This window comes from Melanerpes formicivorus, unplaced genomic scaffold (assembly GCF_026170545.1).
Source record: "Melanerpes formicivorus ecotype bairdi unplaced genomic scaffold, bMelFor1.0.p_v2 SCAF_98, whole genome shotgun sequence".
Classification (NCBI taxonomy): Eukaryota; Metazoa; Chordata; class Aves; order Piciformes; family Picidae; genus Melanerpes; species Melanerpes formicivorus.
The window spans coordinates 1104183-1132003 of NW_027142450.1; the positions used below are offsets into that span (position 1 = coordinate 1104183).

The 27821-nt window shown below is 43.3% G+C and overlaps 1 protein-coding gene across 2 annotated transcripts in view; it reads left to right on the plus strand.

Moving 5' to 3' along the window:
- ARHGAP22 (Rho GTPase activating protein 22) overlaps positions 1-27821 on the plus strand; it is a 136085-nt gene that overhangs the window by 93597 nt on the left and 14667 nt on the right. For both annotated transcript variants that reach the window (XM_068166214.1, XM_068166215.1), the window contains 3 exons: positions 1659-1835; positions 22309-22516; positions 25054-25186. In XM_068166214.1, the coding sequence (XP_068022315.1) occupies positions 1659-1835; positions 22309-22516; positions 25054-25186 (518 nt within the window). The remainder of the gene's footprint in view (positions 1-1658; positions 1836-22308; positions 22517-25053; positions 25187-27821) is intronic.

A 27821-nucleotide genomic window follows, 5' to 3' on the forward strand; every position in this document is an offset into this window, starting at 1 on the left:
TTGCCCTTCTCTGGACACGCTCAAGTGTCTCAATGTCCTTCTTAAACTGAGGAGCCCAGAACTGGACACAGTACTCAAGGTGCGGCCTAACCAGAGCAGAGTACAGGGGCACTATGACCTCCCTGCTCCTGCTGGCCACACTATTCCTAATGCAGGCCAGAATGCTATTGGCCCTCCTGGCCACCTGAGCACACTGCTGGCTCATATTCAGGTGGCTGTCGATCAGCACACCCAGGTCCCTCTCTGTCTGGGAGCTCTCCAGCCACTCCGACCCCAGCCTATACCTCTGCATGGGATTGCCATAGCCAAAGTGCAGCACTCGGCACTTGGACTTGTTGAAAGCCATCCCATTGGACTCTGCCCATCTTTCCAGTCGGTCGAGGTCCCTCTGCAGAGCCTTTCTACCCTCTAATTGACTAACATCTGCCCCTAACTTTGTGTCATCTGCAAACTTGCTGATGACTGACTCTACCCCTTCATCCAGATCATCAACGAATATGTTGAAGAGGGCAGGGCCCAGCACTGATTCCTGGGGGACACCACTGGTGACTGTCCTCCAGCTGGATGCGGCACCGTTCACGACCACTCTCTGGGCCCGGCCCTCCAGCCAGTTCCTAACCCAGCACAGAGTGTAGTGGTCCAATCCACAGGCTGACAGCTTAGTCAGCAGTTTGCTGTGGGGGACGGTGTCAAAGGCCTTGCTGAAGTCTAGGTAGACCACATCCACAGGCCTCCCCACATCCACCAGGCGGGTCACCTGATCATAGAAAGAGATCAGGTTGGAGAGGCAGGATCTGCCCTTCCTGAATCCATGTTGGCTGGACCTGAGCCCTTGGCCATCCTTCAGGTGCGCAGTTATTGCTGCCAGGATAATCTGCTCCATCACTTTCCCTGGCACTGAGGTCAGGCTGACTGGCCTGTAGTTTCCAGGTTCCTCCATCCGACCCTTCTTGTGGATGGGGACCACGTTGGCCAGTTTCCAGTCATCTGGGACCTCACCGGTGAGCCAGGACTGGAGGAAAATGATGGAGAGTGGCCTAGCTAGCACATCCGCCAGCTCTCTCAGCACCCTAGGATGGATCCCATCTGGTCCCATGGACTTGTGGATATCCAAGTGGCTCAGCAGGTCCCGAACTAACTCCTCATGGATTTCCAGGGTATTACTCTGCTCCCCGACCCCAACGCCCAGCTCCGGAGACCACTCGTCCTGAACTCCTGCCTTGCTGTTAAACATTGAGGTAAAGAAGGTGTTCAGGACCTCAGCTTTATCCTCATCCTCAGTAACTGTGTTCCCCTCCAGGTCCACTAGGGAGTTCAGGTTCTTCCTGCCCTTCTTCTTATTGTTAATATATTTATAAAAATGCTTTTTATTATCTTTGACTGAGGTGGCCAGCTTCAGTTCCAGCTGGGCCTTAGCCCCTGTAGGGGCTTTAGAGTCTGTGCTTTCACTTGGCTTATTGTTGGGGCAGCAGGTACAAGGTCTTCTTCTGCCTTCATCTTCTACCAATATCTGCTTGGTGGGTGCTGCAGCACACGAGTTTACACTGTGTGTAAAACTGCTCAATTAAAATAATAACTTGATCATTTTTGATGGGTTTAAACATTGCTTGCTCTCTTCTGAACTAGATGCTAAAAGAGATTAATATTCTTTCTTTCAGGAGGTGCAGGGGACCGAGAAAAGACACCTGTCAATCATGAGGCTTTCCTGCTTATGGCTAATTCCCAGAATGAAATGGAAGATTGGGTGAAAGCCATCCGACGGGTTATATGGGCTCCATTTGGTGGAGGTATTGCAAATAGCTCACATGCACATAAATTAAAACATTTGCCTCAAGGTAAAACATATTCTTGTGATACTAGGATATGTGTAACACTGTAAAATCACTGAGATGCCTAGATAAGCTCTTGATTGTCTGAAGCATTTTGCAGCAAGGAGATTGGGTTGATCATTTTGCCAGGATATGGAAGGGAATGGAAAGGGAGCACATACCCAGACTGCAGAGCTGACATTCAGTCAGAAGCAGGTGGTAATAATAGACATATCACAATTGTCAGCATTTATATTTTTACAGCTAATAATGAGCTATTCTGTGGACCTTTATTATACTTATGGACATGAAGGAGTGTGTCCGGTTATCTTGATTTTGATTCATGAGTGCAGATGCCCATCTTTAGCCTCCATACAGACAGCAACAATAAGACTTTTTACCCAGTTAATGTAGAACCCAGTTAGGAAGACAAGCTTCCACTGGCTTCAATGAATGTGTAGCCTGAGGAAGAACAGGGTCAGACTGAATGAACACCTGGGAGTTAATAAAGCTGTTGACAATTCCTGAAATTACAATGAATTTTAAAAAGAATTAAGTCAGACTCTGTGTTGCTATTATACCACAATCTACACATTCTCACATCACTAGGTTAGACAGGAGGTATTTTTATGGTTTTGCACAGACCAAAGCTTTCATGGATGTCTTCTTCCCTGTTGGTGGCAACTATTGACTTGGTACTGGACACTGCTCTTTGAAGTAACTTCTGTGCTGCTGATGGATTTCATGTAAATAATGGTATCATATGCAAATAGTGATATTGACCCCTTTTGAGACTTACAGACAAAAAAGTGCCAGATAAGGATTAGGTAAGACAATTACTTTTGCTGAAATTATTAGTTTTCCTGGATCTAGTGGAAAAGGAAAGTGACCTTGGTGCAACTGAAGTAGGTTTATACACCACAAGGTCACTAAGGCAGCCCTGTGTTTGTCAGTAGCTTTCATCTTGTTTGGGTTTCTTGGGGGGATTGTTTTGGGTTTTGTTTGGTTTGTTTATTGTTTTTGGTTGTTCTTGTTGTTTTGCTTTGGTTTTGCTTGTGTTGGGGTTGTGGGGTGTTTTTCTTTGATGGGGGTGGGTGGATTTGCTTTTGTTTTATCTTTTTCTTCTTCACGAGTCTTGCAATTTCGAGTCTTTGTGTATGTGGAAGAGATAACAATCTCTACCGATGATGTAATTTTTTCCTCAATCCTTCTTTGACTTAGCAGGAAGGTTATATGTACAAAAGGCATCTTGTATTTGATTCTGAGAAGTTGCATGAGATGTTCTTGTGCTGTGAGTAGAACACGTCCTTTTTGCTAGTAGAAATTGACCTATCATGATTTAACCTTAAACATGAGTGTGTGCTTGTTTTCCTTTCTTTGTGAAGTCCAGCCTACAGTGAAGGGTCTCATAGACTCGGGGCTCAGTGCAGACCTCTTCAGTCCCATCATCAGAAGTCTCAGAACCTTGGAGATGGTATTTCTGAGGCCATTTGTTGAGTACATATAGTGTGTAATTTACAATTCTGCTCTATGCATTGAATGAATACTGTGAGAAAAAGAACATTCAGACATGACAAATAGTATATGTTCAGATTCATAGAATGGTTTGGGTTGGAAAGAACATTATCTAGTTCTAAACCCCCTGCCATGGGCAGGTACACCTTCCATTAGACCAGGCTGCTCAAGGCCTTATCCAACCTAGCCTTGAACACCTCTAGGGAGGGGCATCTACGACCTTCCTGGGTAACCTGTTCCAGTGCCTTACTGTAAAGAATTATTTTCTAATATCTAGTCCAAATCTATCCTACTCAAGCTTAAAGTCATTTCTTCTCATCCTATCACAACAAGCCCTTGTACAGAGTCCCTTCCCAGCTTTCTTGTAGACCTTGTTCAGGTACTGGACGGCCACTATAAGGTCTTCCCAGAGCCTTCTCTTCTCCAGACTGAACAGTCCCATCTTTCATAGCCTGTCCACATAAGGGAGGTGCTCTGATCATCTTCTTGGCCCTCCTCTGGAATCACTCCAACAGTTTGATGTTCTTTTTATGCTGGGGTCACCAAAACTGGATGCAATACTCCAGATGGGGTCTCATGAGAGCAGAGTAGAGGCAGAGAATCACCTCTCTCTAAAACTCTCTGTAAAGTTATAGATAACATTTTGTTTTTCCTTTAAATGAGGCAGATGCTCTTACTTTTACACTTGCTTCCAAGAACTGGGACTTCATGAGACTTCAAAAAACATAGAATGAAACCATGAGAATGTGGGAGCAGGGCAGCACAGAGGGGAATACAGCAGCTGCTGTTTGTTGCTATCTTCATGTACTGCAGATCTGATCTGGTTTCATCAATGTCAGTGTAAAGGCAGCTTTGGCTGCTGGCGAGAGCTGACTTAAGCCCTGTAGAAAAGAAGCACTGTCATTTGCAGAGCTGGAAAGAGTTACAATTGTGTATTGATGTTTTTCCTCTAACTATGCTCAAATGCATCAGTCCAAAGTTACCTTGGCTGTGTTTGCTTTGTAGCCCAAGCTGCATGAACAGGTTCTTATGGTAGGGGTTCACTGCTTCTCTGAGCTTACTGAAGTACTAGCTACTGTCAGAAGTGGTCTTTAACCTCCTTGCAACCATCTGTTTCCACCACATTTCATTCTGCTAATACTAGTGGTCATGAAGCTGTGCCAGTAGGAAATGGCCTGTCCAGAAAATTAATTTGTAGGTGGACTGGCTGACCAGCCATGCTAACCATGTAGCTACAGCACTAGTAGTTCCAATACAATGAAAACAGTGAAAGGGAGATGATGAGATAGAAGAGGGACTGTTCATTCATTTCGACTGCAACCCAAGCATAAACTGGCTTAAAAAAACACAGAGCTGCATCCTCAGTGTCTTTGCTCTTCAGACACTAATTATTTGTAAGACTGTCAATAACTAGGAAATAGTTAAGCTACTCAAACCATTGTTTCCAAATTATTTTAGATAGTTTAAGGACACGATCAAACCAAACCTGCTCCTCCTCCATCAGAATCAGAGCAGGCCAATATGACTGAGTGAAATCCCAGCTTAGCTCAAATGTAGAAGGACAATAAACATAGCTGTTCCTGTTTTAGTTGAACAATCTGAACTCTGATTTGCTACTAGCACTAATTGAGCTGAGTCTTATCTATTGACATTTTTTAATATTCAAAGCTAAAGGGATGGGAAGAGGAATTAAAAAGCAGGCTTCATTATTAATATGTAAATATCCAGCCCTGGAGAAGGTTGATATGGTGTAAAAATGAATTATGCCAAGATAAAAGGGGAAGCTTAGCCACACTTTAATCTTTGCTGATGTATTGAAGGAAACATAAATCTTCTTACGTGTTGATGTGGGCACATGAACTGTATTTAAAGGTGAAGAGCAAAGGCTTCTTAAAATAAAAAAGAAAACTCCCCAAGCTGCTGAGAATCCCAAATTATTAATAGGAGACACATTCAGACTTAAAAGCCATATGGAATGTGTGCTTTGAAATACACTTCAAATGTGGCCTTGAAATAAAATTCTGGAATTCCTAAGTCTTTTGAAGAAGGGCAGTCTCGTTTATGGGGAAAATAATTTCTAACATGTTTCCCTGAGTTTCAGGCTCTGAATTCTTGAGTCTAGTCCATCTCATTTTGTAAACTGAGATGGGAGAGTGCTCTGTATGTTTTGACTATGCCTTTCAAAACAGAGTTTGTCACAGTGGCTTGATAAAAGTGAGGTTCGGAGTGTATTCTGACAGACAATTAAAGCTGTTCCCTATGTGCCTTCTGGCCTCCCTGATGAACAATTTTTACTCTGAGTTTATCCCACTAAAACTTTATCTGGGAGTTCCTCTGTACCCCACATTCATGTTGTTCTGCAGCTGCTTGTTAAGTGCTGGTAGCAGTGCCATAGTGCTAAACACAGTTTGAAGCCATAGACTTGGGTGAGAACAAACCTTTCAGTGTCCTCCAAAGGTGCATTGAGTGTTCAGTGTCATTGCAGAGAGAGGTGGCCATTCCTTACTCTGTACACATATGGTGAAGCTGCACTTCTAGTCTGAAGAAATGCAGCTATTTTAAGGAAAACTCCATCTGCTCACCTCTCAGTTGGCATGCCTTCCTCACTTTTGTCTGGCATCAGATGTAAAATGTAATGTGTCTGGAACTGAATTTTGGGCTATGAGCTACAAAAGCTGAGGGTTTTTTGGTGTGCTGAGTGGCATAATTCCCAGAGCTCAGCACACAACCAGCAGTGGGTGGGAACAGAATTGTTGTATGTTAACCTTCTGTGGTGCTTGTGTTTGTTTTCTTCTGTTTGCATATTCTCTCTTTTTTTTTTTCTTTTTCTTTTTGCCATGAGCAGTTCCTTGCCTTTCTGCCAGAAATACATGTCACAGCCCCTTTCTTTCTCCATTACTTTATCCTAACTTCTCTTCCTCATCATCCTAAACTTTCATCAGTTCCTTGTGATGGAGGGGAGGTGACACACTTGGAAGGGATGTGCTTCCCTTAGGCACACACACACACAGAGCTTTGCCTTTTGACAAAGTAATTGTGCTACAAAAGATCCACAAGTCATTTATTTGCTTAGGAGAAATAGTCACTTTTTAATTGATGAGCTCTTAAGAAGTGTCCACTGAGGAAGCTACTCTACTATCATTAATTCCAATCCTCTTCTCCATACAGATAGTGATGGGTGTATTCTTTCTTCTTTTGCCAGGAAAAAAAGTAGAAAGCATATTTTTACTGATAACCAGGGCACTGTGCCAATTATGTCTTGTATTAAGGGAAAGCTCGAAACTGGGGAGAAATCTAATTTAATACCTGATTCAATGTTGTTATCAGTAATGGAAGAATAGTTGTATACAGGCCTAACTAGGGATCCTGTTTTAGATGAGTAAGTCTTTCAGATAATATCTGCAAGAAAGCAAAACATGGATATTTAGAAGGGTCAGATGTAGGTATTAGATACATATACACCAGGAAGACAGACTGTTTAGGAGCTAGGATGTGGTATTTAGTCATGGGAGTCTGAGGCTTAATATCCAGTCATGGGAGTCTGAGGCTTAATATCTCTACCTGTAAGATAGGGATTGTCCAGTAAAAGCATAATGAGCACAGAATCACATCAGTGAATTTGAAATGTTAGGATGTTAAATGTTAAGCAATGAAGAAAAGGGAGGTTACTTCTGTGATCTGCCCAGTGTGAAGACAAAGAGGAAGTTTCTGCTCTCTGTTTTTTCCTAGAGGGCTCTCCCAGAATGATGGTCTTAAGCAGGGTTCCTGGCTGGACCAAAAGGAGCCCCTTCTCCAGGTGGCAGGGTGGGCTTCCCTTATGCAGGCTCCTGCAGGTGTGTGGGGAGTTATGCTGGGTGTTTGCTGTGCCTGATATGTGCCATTATCTCTGCACAGAGACAGGTGGCGCCTGATGAAGCTTATCAGTGTTTGCTCTTCAGTGTTGTCTGATGCTGGGAGACAGGCCCTACCAAGGGAAGAGAAAGTTCATGGGAGTTATGAGTTCAGGTGTCTTCCCAGCACACATGAATCATGTGCAATGAGGTGCTGGTAAGCCTTACCCTAAGCAAAGGTATCCCAAACAGAGGGTATGCTGGTGGATATAGAAACTGAGAAAGCAAAACTGAAGTTCTGCTTACAGCAGAGACAGTTTCAAGGTCTGGTTTTGAGATCTGATTAGATATATCTCTGTCAGATATATCAGGGGTTTCTAATACTGCTTTATGACAAACTTATTTTACCATCATGATGTAGGCTTGAGGTAGGGAAAGGCTACTGTCCTTTTTTGTAAAGGAGGAATCTGAGCAATTGAGCAATCAAGTATCGTGCCTGAGGTTGCAATGACTACCTCTGAAATAGACACTCTGAAGGCCTGGTTCAACAGGGCAAACTGGAGGACCATAACCTCAGGAGAGCAGAATTTGACCACCTCAAGGACGTGTTTGGAAGAATCTCATGGGATATGAGATCTCTTTGATTTTCAAGGATTGCTTCTTCCAAGCTGAAGGACAGTCCTCCCTCTTGTGCAGGAAACCAAGAGAAGGTGGCAGGAGGTCTCCATGGATGGACAAGGAGCTCCTGACAAAGTTCACACTTAAAACAAAGCACAGGAGAATTGGAAGCAGGAACAGGTGTCCTAAGGTGAATGTAGAGAAACTCTGAGCATGTAGGAGTGGACTTAAGAAATCTAAAGCCCACCTGGAGTTGAATGTGGAGAGGGATGTGAAGGGCAACCAGCAACACTTTTTCAGGCATGAAGACCAGGGTAAAAAGCAACAGAAGAGCTAAGGTAATCAATGCATTCTTCACCTCAGACTTTGCTGGTAATACTTGTCTTCAGAATTCCCTAACCACTGAAGCCAGTGGGAAAGCCTGGGGCAAGGAATACTTCTCCTCAGTAGATAATGATCAGGCTAGGGAACATTTGAACAAAATGGATATACCCAGGTCCATGAGACCTAATGGGATGCACCCACAAGTGCTGAGGGAGCTGGCAAATGTGTGACACCTCTCTTGATAATCTTTGAAATGACCTGGTGATTGGGGGAAGTCCTTGAATGATCCTATCTTCAAGACAGGGACATAGGGAACTACAGGCTGGTTGGCTTCATCTCTGTTACTGGGATGTTGACAGAGCAAACAAACCCAGAAATCATCTCCAAATATATGAAGGTTGAAATGTGACTGGGAGTAGTCAGAAGAGATTTATGAAGGGGAAGTCATGCTTGATCAACTTGATAGCCTTCTATGATGAAGCGGTGGACAACGCAACAGCAGCTTGTTGTTTGTCTTGACTTTGGAAAGGCTTTCAGCACTGTTTCCTGTACTATCTTCATTTACAAATGAAATACTGACCAGATAAATAGAAAGTGAGGTATATTGAAAACTCTCTGAACTGCTTGCTCTAAGGGTTGTCATCAACAAAACAAAGTCCATCTGAAAGCAAGTCATTACTGGTACACCCCAGGGCCTCATATTCGGGCCAATACCATTTAACAGCTTCATTAATGACCTGGATAATGAGATAGAGCACACCCTCAGCAAGAATGAAGATGATATTGGGAGGAATGATTGGTGCACCAGGTGGTTGTGCTGTCATTCCTAGGGGCCCCAGCATGCCAGAGAAATGGGTGCATGGGGACCCTGTGGAATTCAATGAAGTCCTGCAGCTGGGTACGAATAAACCTAGGCAATGGTACATACTGGGAGCTGGCTATCTGGAAAAAAGCTTTGCAGAGAAGTACCTGGCATGCTGTTGGGCAACAAGTTGAACATTAGCCAGCAAGGTACCCTTGTGACAAAGAATGCCAACAGATTCCTGGGTTGCGTTAGGAAGAAGTGTCTTGCCCTCAGCACTAGCAAAACCACATCTGGACTGTTTTGTCAAGTTCTGGGTTCCCAAGGACAAAAAGGATGTTAGCTTACCAGAGTGAGTCTAGTGAAAAAGGCCACCAAGATGGTTAAAGGATTGTGGCAAGTGAAATGCTGAGAAAGCTGGAAGACTAAAAGAAAACTAAAGATTGTCAGGGGCAAAAAATGTTCCTTACTGACTTTTGAAGACTCAAGCTGTAGAAGTCAGATGACTGCTCCACTTCCATACAAAATTCATAACTTTTACATCTCTTTAGTTCATTCTTTGCATAAATTTCACCTTCAAAGCTGCCAGCTAAAGGTTTTAAGTGACTTCTGGTGCCAGTGCCAAATCTTATCTGGGCTTTGAGTGGTGACCATGTAGCACACTGGTCACCACAGAGCTGAAATTGGTATTCTCTTCAGTACTGTGTCTGAGCTTGTGAGAGGGCCAAGTGCTCTGCTACTGGTTTCAAAACCCCCAGGTTGCAGCATGAGTTCTGCATTGCAATGCTATATCTCCACCTGCCATTAACCAGATTAGTTCCAGTGGTTTCTGAAATGTGTAGTGATGTTGTTTGGCATCAGGTGAATGAGTTTGTAGCACTTTATCTGTTAGTATGGACAGTCCTGAACACCAAACAACAGCCATCCAGAGCTGAGGAATGACAGGCAGTTGAACAAGAATCCTTCTCAGTGCCTCTGCACAACTGGAGAGCAGACAGAAAAGAACCTACAAATAGAAATTAGTTCTGTTACATTTGCAGGTGAGCAGGGTAAAGGTTTCCATGGGATTTGCTTGATGAAATGTCTTTTGATTGGGAAAGGCTGATTTGGTAAAATGAAATACCGTATGTGAATATATCCATCTGGATGAAACTTGTGCTAGGAGTTATTTTAACCTCAGGATAGCATTTTAAACACAGGCGCTGCCCTGAATTGGTCTTGTACTCCAGAGTTTGTGCAAGCAATAAGGTGTCTAATCTATCTGACTTAAGCCCTTTCCTCAACAAAAATACTTTGAAAAGGTTCTTGGGAAAGAGAGGATTGCAGGAAGGCCAGATGGATAAAATTACAGCTGTAACAAGAATTTGAACATTGCACAGTCATGAGATTTGAACAATGGGAAGAAACAAACAAACAAAAAACAAACAAACAAAAACAAACAAAGTATTTCATGCAGTGCACAATAAAATGATGAAACTCATTGTCACAAGATGTGGAAACAAAAGTAATAAATGGATTCAAAATTGCATTAGATGGGTTCATAGAAGGTAAGACCACCCAGACTATCAAAGAAAAAGGTTTGGAAGAAGTCATTAGTTCCATATACCTTGTATTGCAAAAAAACAATCCAGCTTTGGATAAAATATTGTGGGTTTGTGTTAGCTTTGATCACAGCTATTAAGTGCCATGGAGGCATGGCTGTGCATTTGTTACATTGTTGGTGGCTACTGACTATAGCATACAGCCTGACCAGCAACGCCTCCCATACTGGTGGTTTCTCTGTGAGACTGTTTCTGTAATCACTAGATTCATGCTTGACGTTTGACAGTCCTTAAAACACTGATGTTTCTCATTGTATGCCCTGGTAATCTGTGATTAATGGGACAAACATGTTCCTGTGGTGTTTCTCAGCTTGCAGGCAAGTATTTTAATTTCTCTGTATTAGGCCTTTGATGAATGTTATGAGGACACGTGCTTACTGAAGAGGTATTATAGCCTGCTCCTTTCAATTTTACAGTTTTAACCATTTAGCACCTAAGAACAAATGAATTCATCCTATCCTTCTTTTCGTATTTCCTTTCCAAATGTTAACTTCTATCCCCTGCAGCTGCTCCTTTTATCTTCTCCACTATCATAATGTAATCTGTCCTGCAATTTCCCCTTCCTGCCTTCTGAGTTGCAGGTCAGGGATGGGTACATTCAGCCTTTAACCTCTTCTAGAAGTGTTCCTGAAATGTTAGCAGATTTACTGAAATATTTTATCCATTTTGCAAATAGAAGCTAAATGCCATCCCCACCCCAAGCACAGGCAGTCAGGTTCAGCTATTGCTAGAGCTTAGACCATGGCCTTATGCTTGAGTGGTGAAGGAATAAGTTATGTTTTATTTTGGCTGAGGATTTTAGTTGGATAGTGGAGGATAAAGGTAAATATATGGAGAATTAGCTAACACACTTGCATCATTGAGTTTGCAGAAGCAAAAAAGTGAAATCATATACAATTTATCTGGTAGTGAATTTTACAGTCGCAGGTTACAGATTGACAGAGATATTTATGATGAAGTTTGATGTTGATCCTGTCTGCTTCTCAGTGACTGATTGTGCTTAGATTAACAAACTTTCAGGCTTGGGATATGGGAAGGCTTGAGAATATAGGCTTGTTCAGTTTTCTGAATTAGTGAAAGGGGGCTAGTCTTCTAATTTTTTGTTGTGATTTTAGATCACTCACCCTGACAGCTGTGAGGATAGCCAGAAATCCAGTGGCTTGTTTCATTCTGTTCCAAAGACAAGGATTGGCAGCAGGTTTCAGACTCAATAATCCTTGCATTTGAACTCACAGCTGAAATTCTAACCCTTCTCTAGTGATGAGAGACTGATGGCAACATTTATACTATGTCATACCTACTAATAACAAGAATTTTTGTAAAACTTTTCTGTCCAGTGGGGACATCAATATGCAATGCACTTGAGAGAGAAGACTTGTTGGTCAGATGCTTTCTGTAGACATAGTTTCAGCCAAGTCTGTGAAAGCTATTTATTAAATGTAGACAGGCATGTGCAAGAATAAAACATTCTACAAAAGTGTTCTTATGTTGTGGGGAGAAAGCAGTTTTCAAGGACATATTTGTCCAGATCACTGCATGTTAGAAGGCTTTTTTTGTTGTTGCTCTTGGTGTTTTATTCTCTCAAAACTTCTTCCCTTTGTTTAGAAAGAAATAGACCAATAAATGCAGGGGATTGGCCATGGATTCAGAAAGCTGTGGTTAAGTGAAGTTTAGGTCTGTTTATCATCTTCTGTCTATGAGCAAACAGTTCCAGTCTCAAATTAGAGCATAAATAGGTCAGAGTCCATGGCAGAGTAATTTAAAGTGTTGCTCATTAGTTCCTTTCTTGACATATTTTAGGAGAGGTAAAAAGACACCTCACACAGGTTAGGCAGAAGTACAAACATGGCTATTTGCTAACCTCTTATCTCAAGGTGAACTGGTTTATCAGTCAGTAAGCAGAAGTTTATTCTCAAAGTTTATTCTCAAAAGATTTCATTTTACCAGTGAAGGTAAAGGCCCCAGCCCAGAGCAAGGGAGGGATGTGGTGACATGGTTTTGCTCAGTGAAGTATCAGTCTAAAGTGTTTGGAGAGGCAGGACTCCGGAAGGGAAACTTTCTGTTGAAATCTTTCCTGCTGAGTTCAGCCCTGTGACTGATCACCTGTAGCCATTTCACTGCCAGCTTTCCAGATACAAGGAGATATTCAAGTGCTCATGTTTGCCTGGGTTTGAAAATGAGCCTGATCAAAGCTCAGCTTACTTGAAAACTAGGAAACTTCAGCTCTGCTTCAGATTTTGATCCTGGGCCCTTCTTGTACAAATAGATGAAGCAATTTCCTAGATCTGTACTTCCTCAGACAGGTCTGCTTGAGTCTACCTGTATATTAGCTAATACTCTATGTAAGCCAGTGTCTAAAAATACCCATGCCCTATGGGCACTTGCTAGAGCTGTATAAGCCAACACATTTGCTCACTATCGGAGATGAGGAGGAATATTTTCTGAGTTCATGTGGGTTCACCATTCCTGTCTGTTGCAACCAGATTCAAGACTGAATTTGACCTGACTTAGATGCCAAGCCTGAGACTTGCCTGGATTTTCAGAAGTTGTGCACTGTAGTGAACTTCCCAGCCAGTCTCAAGGCTTGTAGTGACAGGTACAGGCGGGATGCTTTCTCCATGTTCTGGTATCTGTAGCAGAATAACTGCAGAGGTGCTAGATCATGAAAGCATTAATAGGGATCTCTCCATACAACAACATCAGGAAAGAAAATGCCTCCAGCTCCTCAGCAGCAAGTTCATGTGAGATTTATTTCATAAACAGTTTAAGAAACCAAAATTCTTTAGGAAAATAAGAACTGCCCAGTGGTAAACTTCTCTACAGCTAAACAAATTCACACCATTGGGGGAGGAGGGAGTTCAGTCTCCATTACCCCTTCTCTGGCATATGGTTATGAGGAGATCTCCAGGTGAGTATTTTTGTGGCAGTTTATGTGCAACATGGTCAGCTGTCTGGGTTTTCTTGCTATTCCTGCAGTATCAAGGCCACTTCTGGAACCTGCTGCCCCTGAAATCCAGTGATTATGTGTGAATCTTGGATTTCATTTTTGAGAAATGTGTTTAACAGAGAAAGCAGGATCCAAATGCAACCTAGAAATTCAAAACACAGAAGACAGACTCTATGTAGAGAGATATATGTGTAGTGTTTTTTACTCAAGCCTCATATTCTGTGATCTAAGTCATTCTTTTTAACACAATGCTTTGAAAGGGACTAAAATTGTTTCAAAGGAGATAGGTGGTAATTGTGGAGTGTGTAGCTATGCAGCATAGTGTTGCATTCTTCTCACAGGACACCTATAGCAGCAGGGTTACCATGTGCAGTGAGCAACATTAAAGCAGCCACTGTTTTATGCTTTAGTTGTGATACTCATGTGAGCAAGCATGTGCTCTCTCTGCTTTTTGCGCTCACCAGGGAGCTGTGTTTGCTCCTTCTTTGGGGAAGAGTTTATACTGCTTTTGTCATCTCTGGTACAATTTACAGTATTATAAGTTATGCTGAGGTCTAATCATGTCCTTGCCCACAGAGAGGCTGAGAATTTTGCAGGTTAATTACACTTTGGGTATAACAATATCCACGTTGAACAACTTGACTTTTTTCTTCTATTTCACTGGACACCTCCTTGTTCTTATGTTCTGAGAAAAGGAAAACAGGAATGCAGAAGTGAATAGAAGGAAAAAAGTCTGCATTTGCTATCTCCTGGGCATCCGTCCCAAACACTGAGTCCCAGGCTCCGTAATGTTATTAGCAGACATGACACATTTTGAGGCATTGTTCCAGGGAATAGTGCCAAAGATCCTGATAGTGTCTCAGCCATTCAGAAAAGGATTGGTCCTGCCTACCAGTTAGCACTGTGGGCAGGCCCTCCCTAACCTGCAGCCTGCTGTGTTTATCACAAGCAAAGAGAATAATAAGTGGGTGAAGAATAGCCAGGATCTCGTTTGTACCGTTTGCTTGGGGATCTTCATCACTTTCCAAATATTCTGTAGTGGGTTTTAAATGCTGTCTAGTGAATCGTCTGGGCTTCTGGTGTGTAGTTTTGTGCAATAATTTGCTCCTCAAGGTATACCTTGAATAACTGAGGAAGACGTTACTACCTTGCCATTCAAGAACTGGAGCTTTTGCTCCTGATAGTGTCTTCAACTGTAATCCGAGCCAATCATTTCTTCAGGCGACTTTGATCAAAACAAAGAATGTAGAGGGAGAGTGGATTTCAAGTTTCCTGAGTTGTGGAATGCTCCCTCAGTGACTGGAATTTCGGAACTTGTCTACTGGGTCAGTATCTCCTTTGGCATATGTGGTTCAAACTGAGCCACAGTGGTAGCTAAGAAAGTGGTACAACACTAAGTTCAGATGAGAGTGGTCTATGCTGTGACCACAGAGATGATATCATAGAATGGTCTCGGTTGCAAGGGACCTTTAGAGGTCATCTAGTCACTCTGCAGTGAGCAGGGACATCTTGAACTAGATCAGGTTGCTCAGAGCCCCACCCAACCTGACCTTGAATGTTTCTTGAGATGGAGCATCTATCACCTTTCTGGATAATCTTTTCCAGTGTTTCATTACCTTCATTTTAAAGAATGTCTTCCTTATATCTAGTCTAAATCTAACCTCTTTTCATTTGAAACCTTTGCCCCTTGTCCCGCTGCAATAGGGCCTACTAAAATGACTGTCCTCATTTTTCTCATAGGCCCCCTTTAAATACTGAAAGGCTGCAATAAAGTCTCCAGAGCTTTGTCTTGTATTTTAATAGCAGTAGCAGATAAGCAGAGGCAAACAGGGATAATGTGGTTTTTATTCCTGTAAAGGATGATGAAGTTAGCCAAACTTGCTAAAATTCCCCAGAAGCTTGGTGCAAAGGTTTTGGGGGTGATAGGTGCAGATTTGAAGTCACGTGAATGCATTTTGTAAACAGGATGAGGACTGGCCTCTGTATAACAGCACGGGGCACTGTGTGGCAGCTATTTCTCTAAACTACAGGCTTGTTACCCTGAGAGCAGAAGCTGAGGGGTTGCATGTTTTCTTGAAAGTAAGTCTTGGGGATTGGTTTGCATAAAAGGAGTTATTTAACCGAGCTATTAATCATTGGGCAACTTCTCTGTTAAGAGCTAAAGCAGAAGCTATACGCTTAAAAAAACTGCTTGGGTCAAAGACTGTAGCTTCTCCTAAGCTGTGTAAAACTTTCCAACATGTCCCAGAGCTGTGGAGGTACTCTGACAGTACACTGAGGCTGAAGTGGGCATATTTTTCCCTCCAAAAAGAGTTTCTTCTTCTGATGCTTCATAAGCAGATACTTGGCCAGGCCACGGCACCCGGTTGCCTGGAGCACAAATAACATTGCCTGTATCAGGAAGAGATCCAGAGTGTGTCATGCAGACAGCAACTGTTGCTCAGCTTTTCCAGCTATCTAGAATAGATCTGACAAGCAATTAGAGCATGAATATATTACACAGCCGATGGGGGATGCCTTTGTTAAAACTTGTGACCCATACTTAGCCGCTGTTTACATTGGCAGCAGCTTCGAGGGTGGGCAAGACCCTACCTGCCTATCTTTCTTCTTTCTCCTTCCCCATGTGGAGGGAGCTGGGGAGCTCTGCATCTCATTGGATATTTCAAATGCTTTCTACACAAGTCATAATTAATGCAGAGTTGTGGAGCTAAGACCAGATGTGCTGCTGAGATTATCTCTCAGGGCAGGTCGGCTGCTCTCCCTTCTGTAGCGCCGGGTGAATGGAAAGCTGCCAGTGCTGGGACTCAGAATGTGTCTGATGCCTGAAGTCAGGACTTTCTTTCTCTGCCGCTCCTGCTGTCTGACACTGCCCGGGTTCTGCTTGAAGCTCAGCGCCTGTCATGTAGCAGAGTGCTGCACAAGAACGAGAGGTATGAGATGATTTTCTGGAGTTTAGATTTGTTATGGTTTTCTTGTCCTGGAGGAAAAGCAGATATTTGAGCTTAGTCTCAGACAGAAGCTAAGAATATGAAAAAGGAGCTGGCTTTACAAAGGGTAAAAGAGTGGGAAGGACTCAGTCTGTGGCCAAAAATACTACCAGATGTGAAGCCAGCATTTGAAGACAGTTCTGGGGAGGTGTGTTTCTGTTTGCTTTTACCTAGAATACTTAAATGGATGCATGTTGATAAGAGCCATCGGCTCCTACTACACAGAGACTGCTGTTTGCAGGGAATGAGGTCAGAAGACATCGTGATATACCAAGGACTCACTTGTGTGACTTTGGGCAAGTTAATTAATCAGATTCTCTTTATTCTTAATCATCTATCCCTTCTGTTCTTTTCACTCATTCTTTCATGCTTTGTCTGGCTGCATTGTTTAGTCACTGGGGACAAGTTGTATAGTTCACTCTGGCATGTACGGCTCCTAAGGTGGAACTCCTTTTTCAATTGCTGCTGCAGTAATTCACACAGCGTGTCCTTGGGTGGGCCTCCCAGGGGAGGGAAATGATTTACAGGTTTGTGTGCGTCTTGTGCTGTGAAGCACATGCATTTCTGAATGGTTTTTTTCTCAGTGATTTCATATGTGAGAGGGACAGATGAATGAGAGCCTAAGCATGACGGTGGTAAGGTAAAAGCAGAGGCTTAATCTGTGCAGGTGAGCACGTACACAATCTTTACATCCACAGACTGCCTTTCTGTGAGGCAGCGCATGCATGCACGGGTGTCTGTACTGCTGTGTAGCAGCATCCAGGTGTGTGCCTGATTATCTGCCCACACATCTTCTAATGTGTGTGTGCTAAGCTGTACATACAGCTGACGTAGGTGTGTCTGAACTTTTCCCATTTTAAGCACATACGGAGTCCTCAGTCCTCCCTGCAAAGAAAATCTCCTCAAGAACTGACTTTATTATCTCTGGACTTAGTTTATTTTGGTTGAAATCAGAGCTCTGATGAGGAAAAATTAAGCAGGGAGCATATATTTTCCTGCCCACTGCATGTCTGGACAGCATAGCTGAATGTATAGGCTTTGTATGCCTGGAGCTGGTGGGTGCGCTATTCAGGCTGGGACAGAGAGCCTGTCTGTGTCTTAGTCAGTACATCATTCCTGGCTTGCATTTTCCACAAAGAGCCACCTAAATCATTAAAGAACAGAGGCAGCTTGTTGGTGTAGAGGGAAAAAAAACCTCTGTAGCTCTGCTAGCGCTTTTTTCAGTATCACTTGAATCCTTCTGAGATTAAGGATGTGGTCCCAGGCATGCTGGACTTTTTTCTACTTTGAAACCAAACAAAAAGTCCTAGATACAGATAAGGGTATGACAAGAAAAGTTAACTCTTGTGTTGCTAGTAGCTTTTGGCTTTATTTCCTGCCTGACTTGCTCTGGGAGTATGACTGGATTGCATTGGCTCCCCTTCTTCTGAATGAAGAGAAAGACTCTAATGTCTTCCAGCAGGATCATCAAAAGGAGTGAAGCACTGCCAAGTTCAATCTTAGCTACAGTCACTAGTGATTAAAAATAGGCCTGTGCCCTGAGGAGCTAGTGGATGAGGCTATGTGTGACTGGCTCTTATTAGCCTTTCCTTGCAAGGAAGAGGAGTCCCTGCCCAGCCTGGCAATGCTGTCATAACCTGGTTGTTTTAGGAGCATTTTACTACATCTGTTTTACAAGCCCATCTGAGATCTACCTGAAGGAAGAGCAGGCAGGACACTGCCTCCTCTGTCTGCCCTGTTTATCTCTGGGAGGAGGAAGTAGGTGCATCTGCTCTATCGTTTACCAGTGTAACTGTGAGAACCATACGGTGTTTTTCCTGAGAGTAGACATCATCAGTGCCCCCCAGCAAATGCTCTGATAAAAGATTTCCTCAAGTTCAGAATTGTCAGCAGCTCCTACTTGCCTTCAACAGTCCCTTTCCAGCCCCACTCCAAGGACAGCTCTTAGCTTGCTCCTTTTCTGAACCCTAACTCTAATTTTCTTTTCTAAGCCACAGACCAGTTCTACAGCCACTGCACAGATAAACAATTCCTCCAAGGCCATCTTTCCAGCCCCACTCTAACTGCAGCTCTGTGCTTGCTTTCTCTGAACCCTAACTCTAATGCTCTGACTGGCAAAAGGCTTGGCTTGGGAGCAACATTTCTTCTGAGCAGCAGCTGGGAGGATCCTTGTCAATGGCTCACCAAAAAGACCCTGAATGTTAGGACCAGTATACATAAAGAGAAAAAGCATAGAGCTGCAGTGTAACTTGGACTGCAAAATGAACGTTACAGTTACCAACACACTTGGATTGGGCAAAATACTGCAATTCTTGGTGGCCTTAGATAACACTTCACTGGATAATGAGAGTTCAGGATTGGGAGAAAATAAAAACATAGATAGCATAGATCTGCAATCGGAGTTTGACTGGAGTGGGATGGCCAAGGCATGGTGGGAGGCAGCCTGGAGGGCTGGGCTGGAAGAAGTCTTTCACTCTGACAATGGCTTCACAGTCTTTTCTTCAGCTCAGCAAAACAATTACCTGTGAGAGTTATGTGCTCTCACTTGCACAGCCCTTTTGGCACACAGTGTCACACAAGAAGAAACCATGGTTTGGCCAGCTCCTTTCACTCATCATGTGATAGTAATCAGCTTCATCCTCAGTCATGTCAGTCTAGGTTTCATGGCTGTTTTTTCCTGTTATCTATTTGAAATTATATGAAGAGAGGTAAGCAGTATTGCAGTAGAAGAATATTGTGATGCCTTTGTTTGCTCCAAAAATTGCTTTTCCCATTGCTTTTTCATCCATGAGAAAAAGGTGTTACCAGCTTCCTTGCCTGATAAGGGGAGACCGGAATCTAGTTCTGACACAGACACCCATAATAGCATTAGTACTGTGCTTGAGAGGGTCCATCTGCTGATTCTTCTGAATCTCAAAGCAGATCACCCTTCTGTATCTCTGTTAACCTTAGTGTCACATTCTGTAAACTCTGTCAGTGGTCTCTGGCTGCAGTCAACTTATTACTCAGATGTCATTGATCAGCTGATTATTCATAGAGAAAGCTACTGTTGTGATCCAAGCTGACAGGGAAGGCCAGGACTAACGTTCTCTGAAATCTGTTAGAGCATGTTGCTGCCCACAGACCAACCAAGGCTAGGAAAATGTAGACAAAGCTTCATATTGCAAGTGGACCTTATGCATGCAGTTGCTCTGTGTGTTTGCACATGTGTGTGTCTGAGACTGCATTTGTCCTTGGTGTGAGTCTGGAAGACCAGAACATGAGCTTCTGGAAAATCATTTTCTTTGTGCTCTATATCTAGGATGCAGACTATAAACCTCCTTCCCAGAGTCTAAACAGGCCTTTAGGAAATGGGGCTATGACTGAACAAGAAGAACTCTGAGAAAAAAAGGCTGCTATCCTGTAATTGTCCTGACATCTACCACAGCCTGACCTCCCTAAACCTCTGTGTCTTGCATCTAGAAGAGTGGATACCATGTATCATTTTAAGGAAACAGATGGGTTTGGTGGGAGGAAGCCCGGTTCAGAGATTGATGATAAGATATGGAGTTTGTCTCTAAGGTGCACAGCATGGGGTCTGACTCAGCCTTGTTGTAGCTAAGGCTGAAGGACCTTGGTTTGCATTGGCGTGTGAGACAGGATCGACAGTCAGGCCAGAGAAGCAGGGAGAAATTATCAGCAGCAGAATAGCATAAAGGAGATTAAACAGGACACATTAATGCTCACCTTTTCACAGCCGAGGGGCCTGAACTGTGGCTTGCAAGTCTTGTTCCCTGGATCATTCCTGTGTGCATTTACTATGATATGCAATGCTGAGAGTTACTCCTGCCATGAAAAGGCTAAGCAAAGAATCTGAGATATGAACAGGCCATGGAGATTTCACTTTTTTAAGCTCTGATTTGGATTTGGAAGTTATCTGAGAAATAACTGAAAAGGTTGTTCTTTCATGGTCTTCAGCCTCTGGAAATCTTTGGACAATACTGAGCCCCACATACCAAACAGTTGTTCTGTCCCATCATGACAGCAGGGATTGCATCATGAGATTACAAAGCAACCTGTGCAAAAGCAGGAAGAGATTCCCTGTCCTAGCACATTAATTCAGAGACATCTATCTCAGTGAAAATTCAAACAGATTAGACAGGAGAACAAGTAAAACCTTTACTCTGCAAGAAAACCAATATTTACAGTGATTAAAAACTACTATGCTCCAGGGCATGCCCTCCTGTCAGGATAAGGAGGGAATTTCCTTCAAGTCTTTTCATGGCCCGCCAGCTTTGATACTGTAACACAGTTGTGTAGGCAGGGGTGTAAGGAAGGTTTCTGTTTCTAATGCATAACTAACTGTCAGGGAAAATAAATTGAAGCTTAGGATCATCCTTGTCTGGTTTATTCAGAGAGTTGAAACTGATAGTGAAAGGTTCTTTTTGCTGAGGATTCAGCAGGTATGGTTGGTTTGACATCGTGTCTCGTATGAAGGACAGAGAATGGTGGTTAAAGAAAGTTCTTGCCAGGAGTTATCAGCCTCCTGTGAATATAGCACTAAAATAAAAATGGAAAATGTGGTTAGTAGCAGGAAGGTAAGTAGAGCCCTAAGAAATGATCAAGTCCCCTGGCCTGGTATAAGCACTACTTCTGGCTACTGGTTGTGAACAGGCTACAACTCCAGTCATTTATGCTGCTGTTTTTCGGACCTGCAGGATTAACTGAGTGCTGAACGCATGATCTAAAGCTCCTTGGTATCAGTGAAAATCTTGCTTTTAGTCTGAGAAATCTTTGAATAGCATTTGCTAACTGCTATGATCTGGTATTATCTGAAATTTAGTAGGTTCTGAGATTCTCACCTACTGAATTCATATTACCAAAATATGGTTAACTTGGATACTATCTGCCCTGACTCCACCATACCTTATAGTGTGCTAGTATTAGGGTTTTATAACACAACTCAGCAGCTCTCTTTTTAGATGAAGCAGGTCTCCTAGTGGCAGGGATTGAACTGAAACCTCTAAGTTTTACAGCCTGGGCCCCATCTGTGCTGTCAAAAGATCTGGTGCTAATAATGGCATTCAGCAGACCAAGAACTTCAGTTTCCCCAAAGAGGGGGACAGGGCTTCATACTTAACAATATATGCTTACAGTAGATCTGGCGTAACAATTACCTAGGCCAGTCTAGGTTTACAGTATCTGGTACTTCTGATATTTGCAAGGTGCAAGAGGTGCAGCACACATTTTTAATAAGAAGAACAATGTGATTTGTAGGCATTCTACTCTGTGTTTTAATTTTAATTACAGGAAAATAGGTAGGAATGAAAAGCTTGCAGGATGGTGGGGGATTGTCACAATAGCCAGCTTGAATGTTGACAGCTGTATTCTGTCACGTTGGCGGTCCCTGCCAGCAGGAGTGTTACCTGTTGGACTGGGCAGCTGCACACTGTTGGAGAGCAGCTGTGTGACAGCTGAGAGGTGGGTACATGCAGAAAGGGATCGTGTCCCCATAAAGTCAATGTAGCCTTTGTTTTGGCATCCTTTAAAAAGAAGATTCAATGAAAGTACAATTACTTAATTCAAATCCAGTGCAGCTGCAGATTACCATAAATAAAATCTTGACCCCCACCTTCCTTGTGTATAATGACTTATAAAGTGGTTTAGGTCAAAGGATAGTGCTCTTTAAAAAAGGGGAGGGAAAAAAAAAAAAAAGAAAAAAGAAAGAATTCAGCATATAATTCTTAGTTATGAAAGTAATGTTGTTCTTCTGAGTTTGTTAGAAACTGGGCCTTCGCCCAGACTCAACCCATCTGTGTGAAAGCTTCCCTTATTATATGCTCTGAACGACAGCTCAAGAAGAGTTTAAGCTGAAAACCAGATGTCTCTGTTGGCAGGGATCTTTGGACAGCGATTGGAGGACACCGTACAGTACGAGAGAAAGTATGGCCAGCGCTTGGCCCCACTGCTGGTGGAACAGTGTGTGGATTTTATTCGGGAGAGAGGTCTTAGAGAGGAAGGGCTCTTTCGGATGCCTGGCCAAGCCAACCTTGTCAAAGATCTGCAGGATTCTTTTGACTGTGGAGAGAAGCCCCTTTTTGACAGGTAGGTTGGCATCGCCAAATTGAGGCTGGTTTATCTGTGGTATGTAAAATCTGTCAAGGATGGCCTTGCAGTGCCTGTTGTAGTTTTCGTCTTCTTCCCACACCATTGTTCTCTTCACTTAAAGTGCTGTTGGGGCTTTCTCCTGCATGCTGTTGGGTGTGAAGACCTTCATTCATCCAAGTGCTTGAGCAGAGGGAGAAACTGAGCCCATTAATCTGTATGGGGTTATCCCATCATTTCAGCTTAAGCACATGCTGAACGAAACACATTGCTGGATTTGAATGCAGCATACTCAGCAGTTGGTAGGATCCCACTGCAGAAATGGATGTGACAGAAGTTTGACCTAGGATTTTCACTGCTTTTGGATGTTGCATTTTCCCTTGCTGCAACCATAGTGTATCTGCCCAATATCTCACCTCTTCCACTTCCTTTGTCACTAGGTTTCAGAATAGTCACCACCACCTCACATGTCTCCCCTGTCTGTTGTGTACAATACATGGAGCTGATCAGCGTGTCATAAAGCATGTCAAATCTTTCTGAATTTGCTGGCAATTTGCATTTTATTTCTCAGTATAAGAATGTTGATGTAATCTGTCCTTGCCTGTTACAAAGATGTGCTAGTTGCCTTTTTGTCCTACTGACCATGCCAATGTCAGGGAGCAGCAAGGGCCAGCTTCTGTGCACAGCAAGGTGAGCCAAGAGCCAAGCATGTAAGAGCTGCTTGACTTGTGTAACACAGGCAGTGACACAGTCCAGCAATTGCCAGGCAACTCCATACTGAGGAAGCAGGTCCAAGACCAGGCTATGTAATCTGCACATGAGCCAGGGTCCAGGTCCAGGAAAACAAAGTCTGTAGCCAGGCACAAACGTGGCTGTGAGGCAGTGGGGGTTGTAGCTTAGAGGCAAGATAAACGGTAGAGGCTCATCTTAATAATGACTCTCACTGGAGGAGTTTCTTCTCTCTGGCTCAGAGTGCTCCATCCAAGGACAACAAGGGATGGGGGATGGCTCTCAGCTGTGCTATCTCTACAATGGCCCTGAGTCCAGGCAGGCAAATCATCAAGAGCGTGGATGCTCTCACAGCCCTTGCAGCCAAATCCTATCCATAGTCTGTAACTAACATTTCCTACCCTCTGTCATATGTACATGCTACCCAGAGTGAGGGTTGGCATTCTGCTAACCTAAACAGTGTGTTGAGAAACCTTGAACTCCAGGGATATTTGGAACCAAAGGTCAATGTGTAAATATGGCCCAATCTCTGCCATAGGTCCACACGTGGGATCAGATCTGGGATCCATTTTCCATCAGACCTGGCTCCATTTCTAGCCGCTCACTTGGACACCACTCTTCCAGCTGGCCCAGGCAGCATCTGGTATAGTGGCAGCATATTAACCTAGGGGATAGGTTCCCATGGACCTACAGCCAGTCTTGATATTGCCATTAGCACCCTAACCTACTGCTGCAGGAAGAGCCGGCACTCTCCTGCATAAGCAGCACAGTCTTTGGTCTCATCTTGGGAAGAATATCCTTAGAGATTACTTGGAACATTCTTCTAATTCTTCCATCTCCTCAGCTTCCCAGACCACCCATCCTCCTTTCTTTCATTCTTAACCACAGTCAGTATTTGTTTCTTAAATGTGTCAAATATTTAGAGATCATTTAATGAAAAAACTAAGTTTGAAAGCATCAGATTATCTCACTTCATCTTTCCTTCAATAGAATCTTTGTGTTCCTAACTAAATGTCTGGGTGTTCTAGTTCAGAATTAGAATTATCTTAATTCATGTAGAAATGAACAGAGTTATTTTGGACAATGCTCATGTTTTGGAACAGGAGTATCTATGCATTAGGAATGACAGTTTCACTTGCATGTTTTACCTTAGTCTAATCCACACTTACCTCATTGTCATGAAGATAAGACAGGCCTATCCCCAGCATTTTCAAAAGAGAAAGCACCTTTATTTCCATAGGCATCTGCACTGGCTAAATAGATCATTGCTAAATCTCACCTTTAACAGAGGCACTAAAGATGTCCTTGAAGGAATGAGTGCCTTTTGCATTGGTGATTTGAAATGTGATAACTGAAAGTTACATACAGAATTGAAGGAGGCAAGCCTAAGGGTACCTGAGTAGTGTGACAGCAGAGGCTTTTTGGTCTTTGATATGTATAGTAAGAGATAGCAACAAGGGAGAGGCCGTTCCACCCTGGCTAAGTGAAATGTTTTTCCTCCTAGCAAGCAAAATGTTCTCTTGTTGTCACTAAAACTATCTGTGTATGGCCTAGGATATCTAGGCAGAGGAAAATGTTTTCTGCAGGCGTGAAATTCATGTGATTGTTTCCAAATCAAATGCAATGAAAGGAACATATTTCCCTTGCTCCCAGATAGACCCTCTTGCCCAGTACAAACATGGCAGAACACCTTCTTTCCATGTGCTTAATTTGTCCCTAAGAGGGACCTTGAGGCACCTTCAACAAAAGACTTGAAGCTTTTGGGGTAGTGTGGGTTTCTAAATTTCGCTCCCTCTTCTCTATTGCAGCAACACAGATGTTCACACTGTGGCGTCCCTCCTGAAGCTTTACCTTCGAGAGCTACCAGAGCCTGTCATCCCCTTTGCCAAATACGAAGACTTCCTTTCTTGTGGACAACTACTCTCAAAAGATGAGGGAGAGGTCAGTGATCTTTCTAGCCTGCCTCCTTTTACCTCAAACACTGTTCCCGAGACTCAGTGCAGTACAGCTTTCTTCTCATCACTCTGTAGTTCTGATTTAAATCAGTGAAGTTCCTGGGAGCTTTCTCCTGAATTTTCCTGAATCCATGTTAATATCACAAATTCCTGCTTGAAGGATGAGTTCATTTGAAGTCAGTCTTGTAGACTGGTGTTTCTTTCTTCTGAACAAAGCACTACTGTAGCACAATCAGCAAAAGACGCAAGGTAGGAGATCTGGGTCCCATTCCCAGCCTTGCTGTTGACTTATTAGCAAGCTATATAAAGTTGCTCCCTTTTTCTGTTTCATATATCAGAGAAGCATGTTCTGCTTCCCAAAGTTTTTGGTCCATAACCTTCAAATATCCTGGAGAACAGGAGAGGTGCCTGAGGACTTGGAGGAAAGCCAATGTCACTCCAATCTTCAAAACGGGCAAGAAGGAGGAGCAGGGTAACTAAGACTGGTTAGCCTCACCTCCATCCCTGGAAAGGTGATGGAGCAGTTTGTTCTTGGTGACGTTTCAAAGCATGTTGAGGAAAACAGGCTTATCATGAGCACTCAGCATGGATCCACCAATGGGAAGTCTTGCTTGACCAATGTGGTAGCCTTTTATAATGGCATAGCCAGAGGTATAGCTGAGGAGAGGGCAGCAGATGTTGGGCTACCTTGACATCAGCAAGGATTTTCATATTGTCTCCCACAGCATTCTCACAGCCAAGCTTGAGAAGTGTAGATTGGATGACCGGGTGGTGAGACGGATTTGGAACTGGTTGAAGTACAGGGCAGAGAGTTGTGGTCAGTGGGGCAGAGTCTAGTTTAGACCTGTGGCTAGTGGTGTCACCCAGGAGTCGGTACTGGGTCCAGCCCTATCCAATACATTCATCAGTGATCTGGACAAAGGGATAGAGTGCACCCTCAGCAAGTTTGCTGATGACACAAAACTGGGAGGAGTAGCTAACACCCCTTCAGGCTATGCTGCCATCCAGCATGACCTGGATAGACTGGAGAGCTGGACAGGGAGATAACTAATCAAATTTGGTAAGGACAAGCATAACGTTCTGGGAAGAACAACCTCATGTATCAGTACAGGTTGGAGGCTGAGGGGAAGACTCAGGGGGGATCTCATAAATGCTTATAAATACTTAAAGGGTTGGTGTCAGGATGATGGGACCAATCCTTATTCAGTGGTGCCCAGTGACAGGACAAGAGGTAACAGGCACAAACTTGAACATAGAAACACCCAATAGTTATTTATGTACATTTTATTACTTTTCTGATCAGATTTGTGAAAAATTTTAAAGGCATAGCCTAAAACTACCACAACATGTTCCTGCAACATGTTCCTGTGTGACCTTCTCTAGGTGAACCTGCCTTGGCAGGGTGGTTGAACTTGATGATCTCCAGAGGCTGATCTCTAAGCCTTACCATTCTGTGATTCTCTGGTGGTGAGATGTTGAACAGTGTGATGGTCTTTGTATTTCTTAGAGGAAAGGTACTGCAAAGGGCAGGTCATGATACTATCCCCAAATGGGGAAAATAATGCTGTGAATGCTTTGGCAGAACCTTCTTATGATGTTCCTTGCTTTGGTTCCCAGGAAAGTGAAGGGGCTGACAAAAGCCTCCAAGTCTGTGGCAATCATGGAAATTTTGATTCACTGCTTGGGAGGAGCAGGATAATTTACAATATGATTGATTGATCTATTTCATCCATATTGTCCTGAGCTCTTGGCTGAGGCATGTTGAATCTGGTCTAATGAAGGTGGAACTGTGCCACCTTCTAAACCAGAAGTTTAAAGAAGCTGTAAGGGTTGTTACTAGTACTAGCTCAAGAAGCAAAGGCCTGAGGGCTTACAAGTTGCAGTCCACAGCTGAGTCCCTTTTCTATGTGTGGCCTCAAGAGCATGCTCACATCTTTGTCTCTGCTGGGGATCACAAAACTATTCTTTACCAAAACCTTGGAGCTTACTTCTAGCTCAAGTGGCAGAAGGCCCCAGGGGGATGCAGTCCTTCAAGATGCCCCTAGGAAGATGCTTGTTTGCATACATCATATGTAGCACACCTGGTAACATCAGGTTTTATGGATAAAAGGCACATTTACTGCTATCTGTATTCACAGGATGTATCCTCTACCCAACTCTGAGAAAGCAACATTCTGTGCATGTCACAGCATCTTACCACACAGGAATCTGCATTTGCGTCCTGGACACAGCCACATCAGTGTGTCTGTGCACTAGTGTTGCCTTTTAATAGGTGCAAGTATGTGTCCACTAGATCCAAAACTTGCTCATTTTCTGCCTTACCCTCAGTCAGCTCGGGCATCTCTGGAGAATACTGTGTTAATAGACAGCATAACAGCCGATTTCACAAGAAGAAGCATTTCTTAGGCTGTGGAGCTCATTTCCTTTTGGTCCTAAGATGTGCAGACTGGATCCATTAAATACCATTGCACAAGAGTAGAGATGGTGCCAAGTTAGGCAAACCTAACTGTATATCGCTGCTCAGGTTATTAACTGTGTAGTTTGCCTGGTGTTGCCTGCACAGGCTGCAGCAGTTTGGGAAGCAACATCTGTGTTGGTTTTGTGGGAGCAAGGCCAGACTC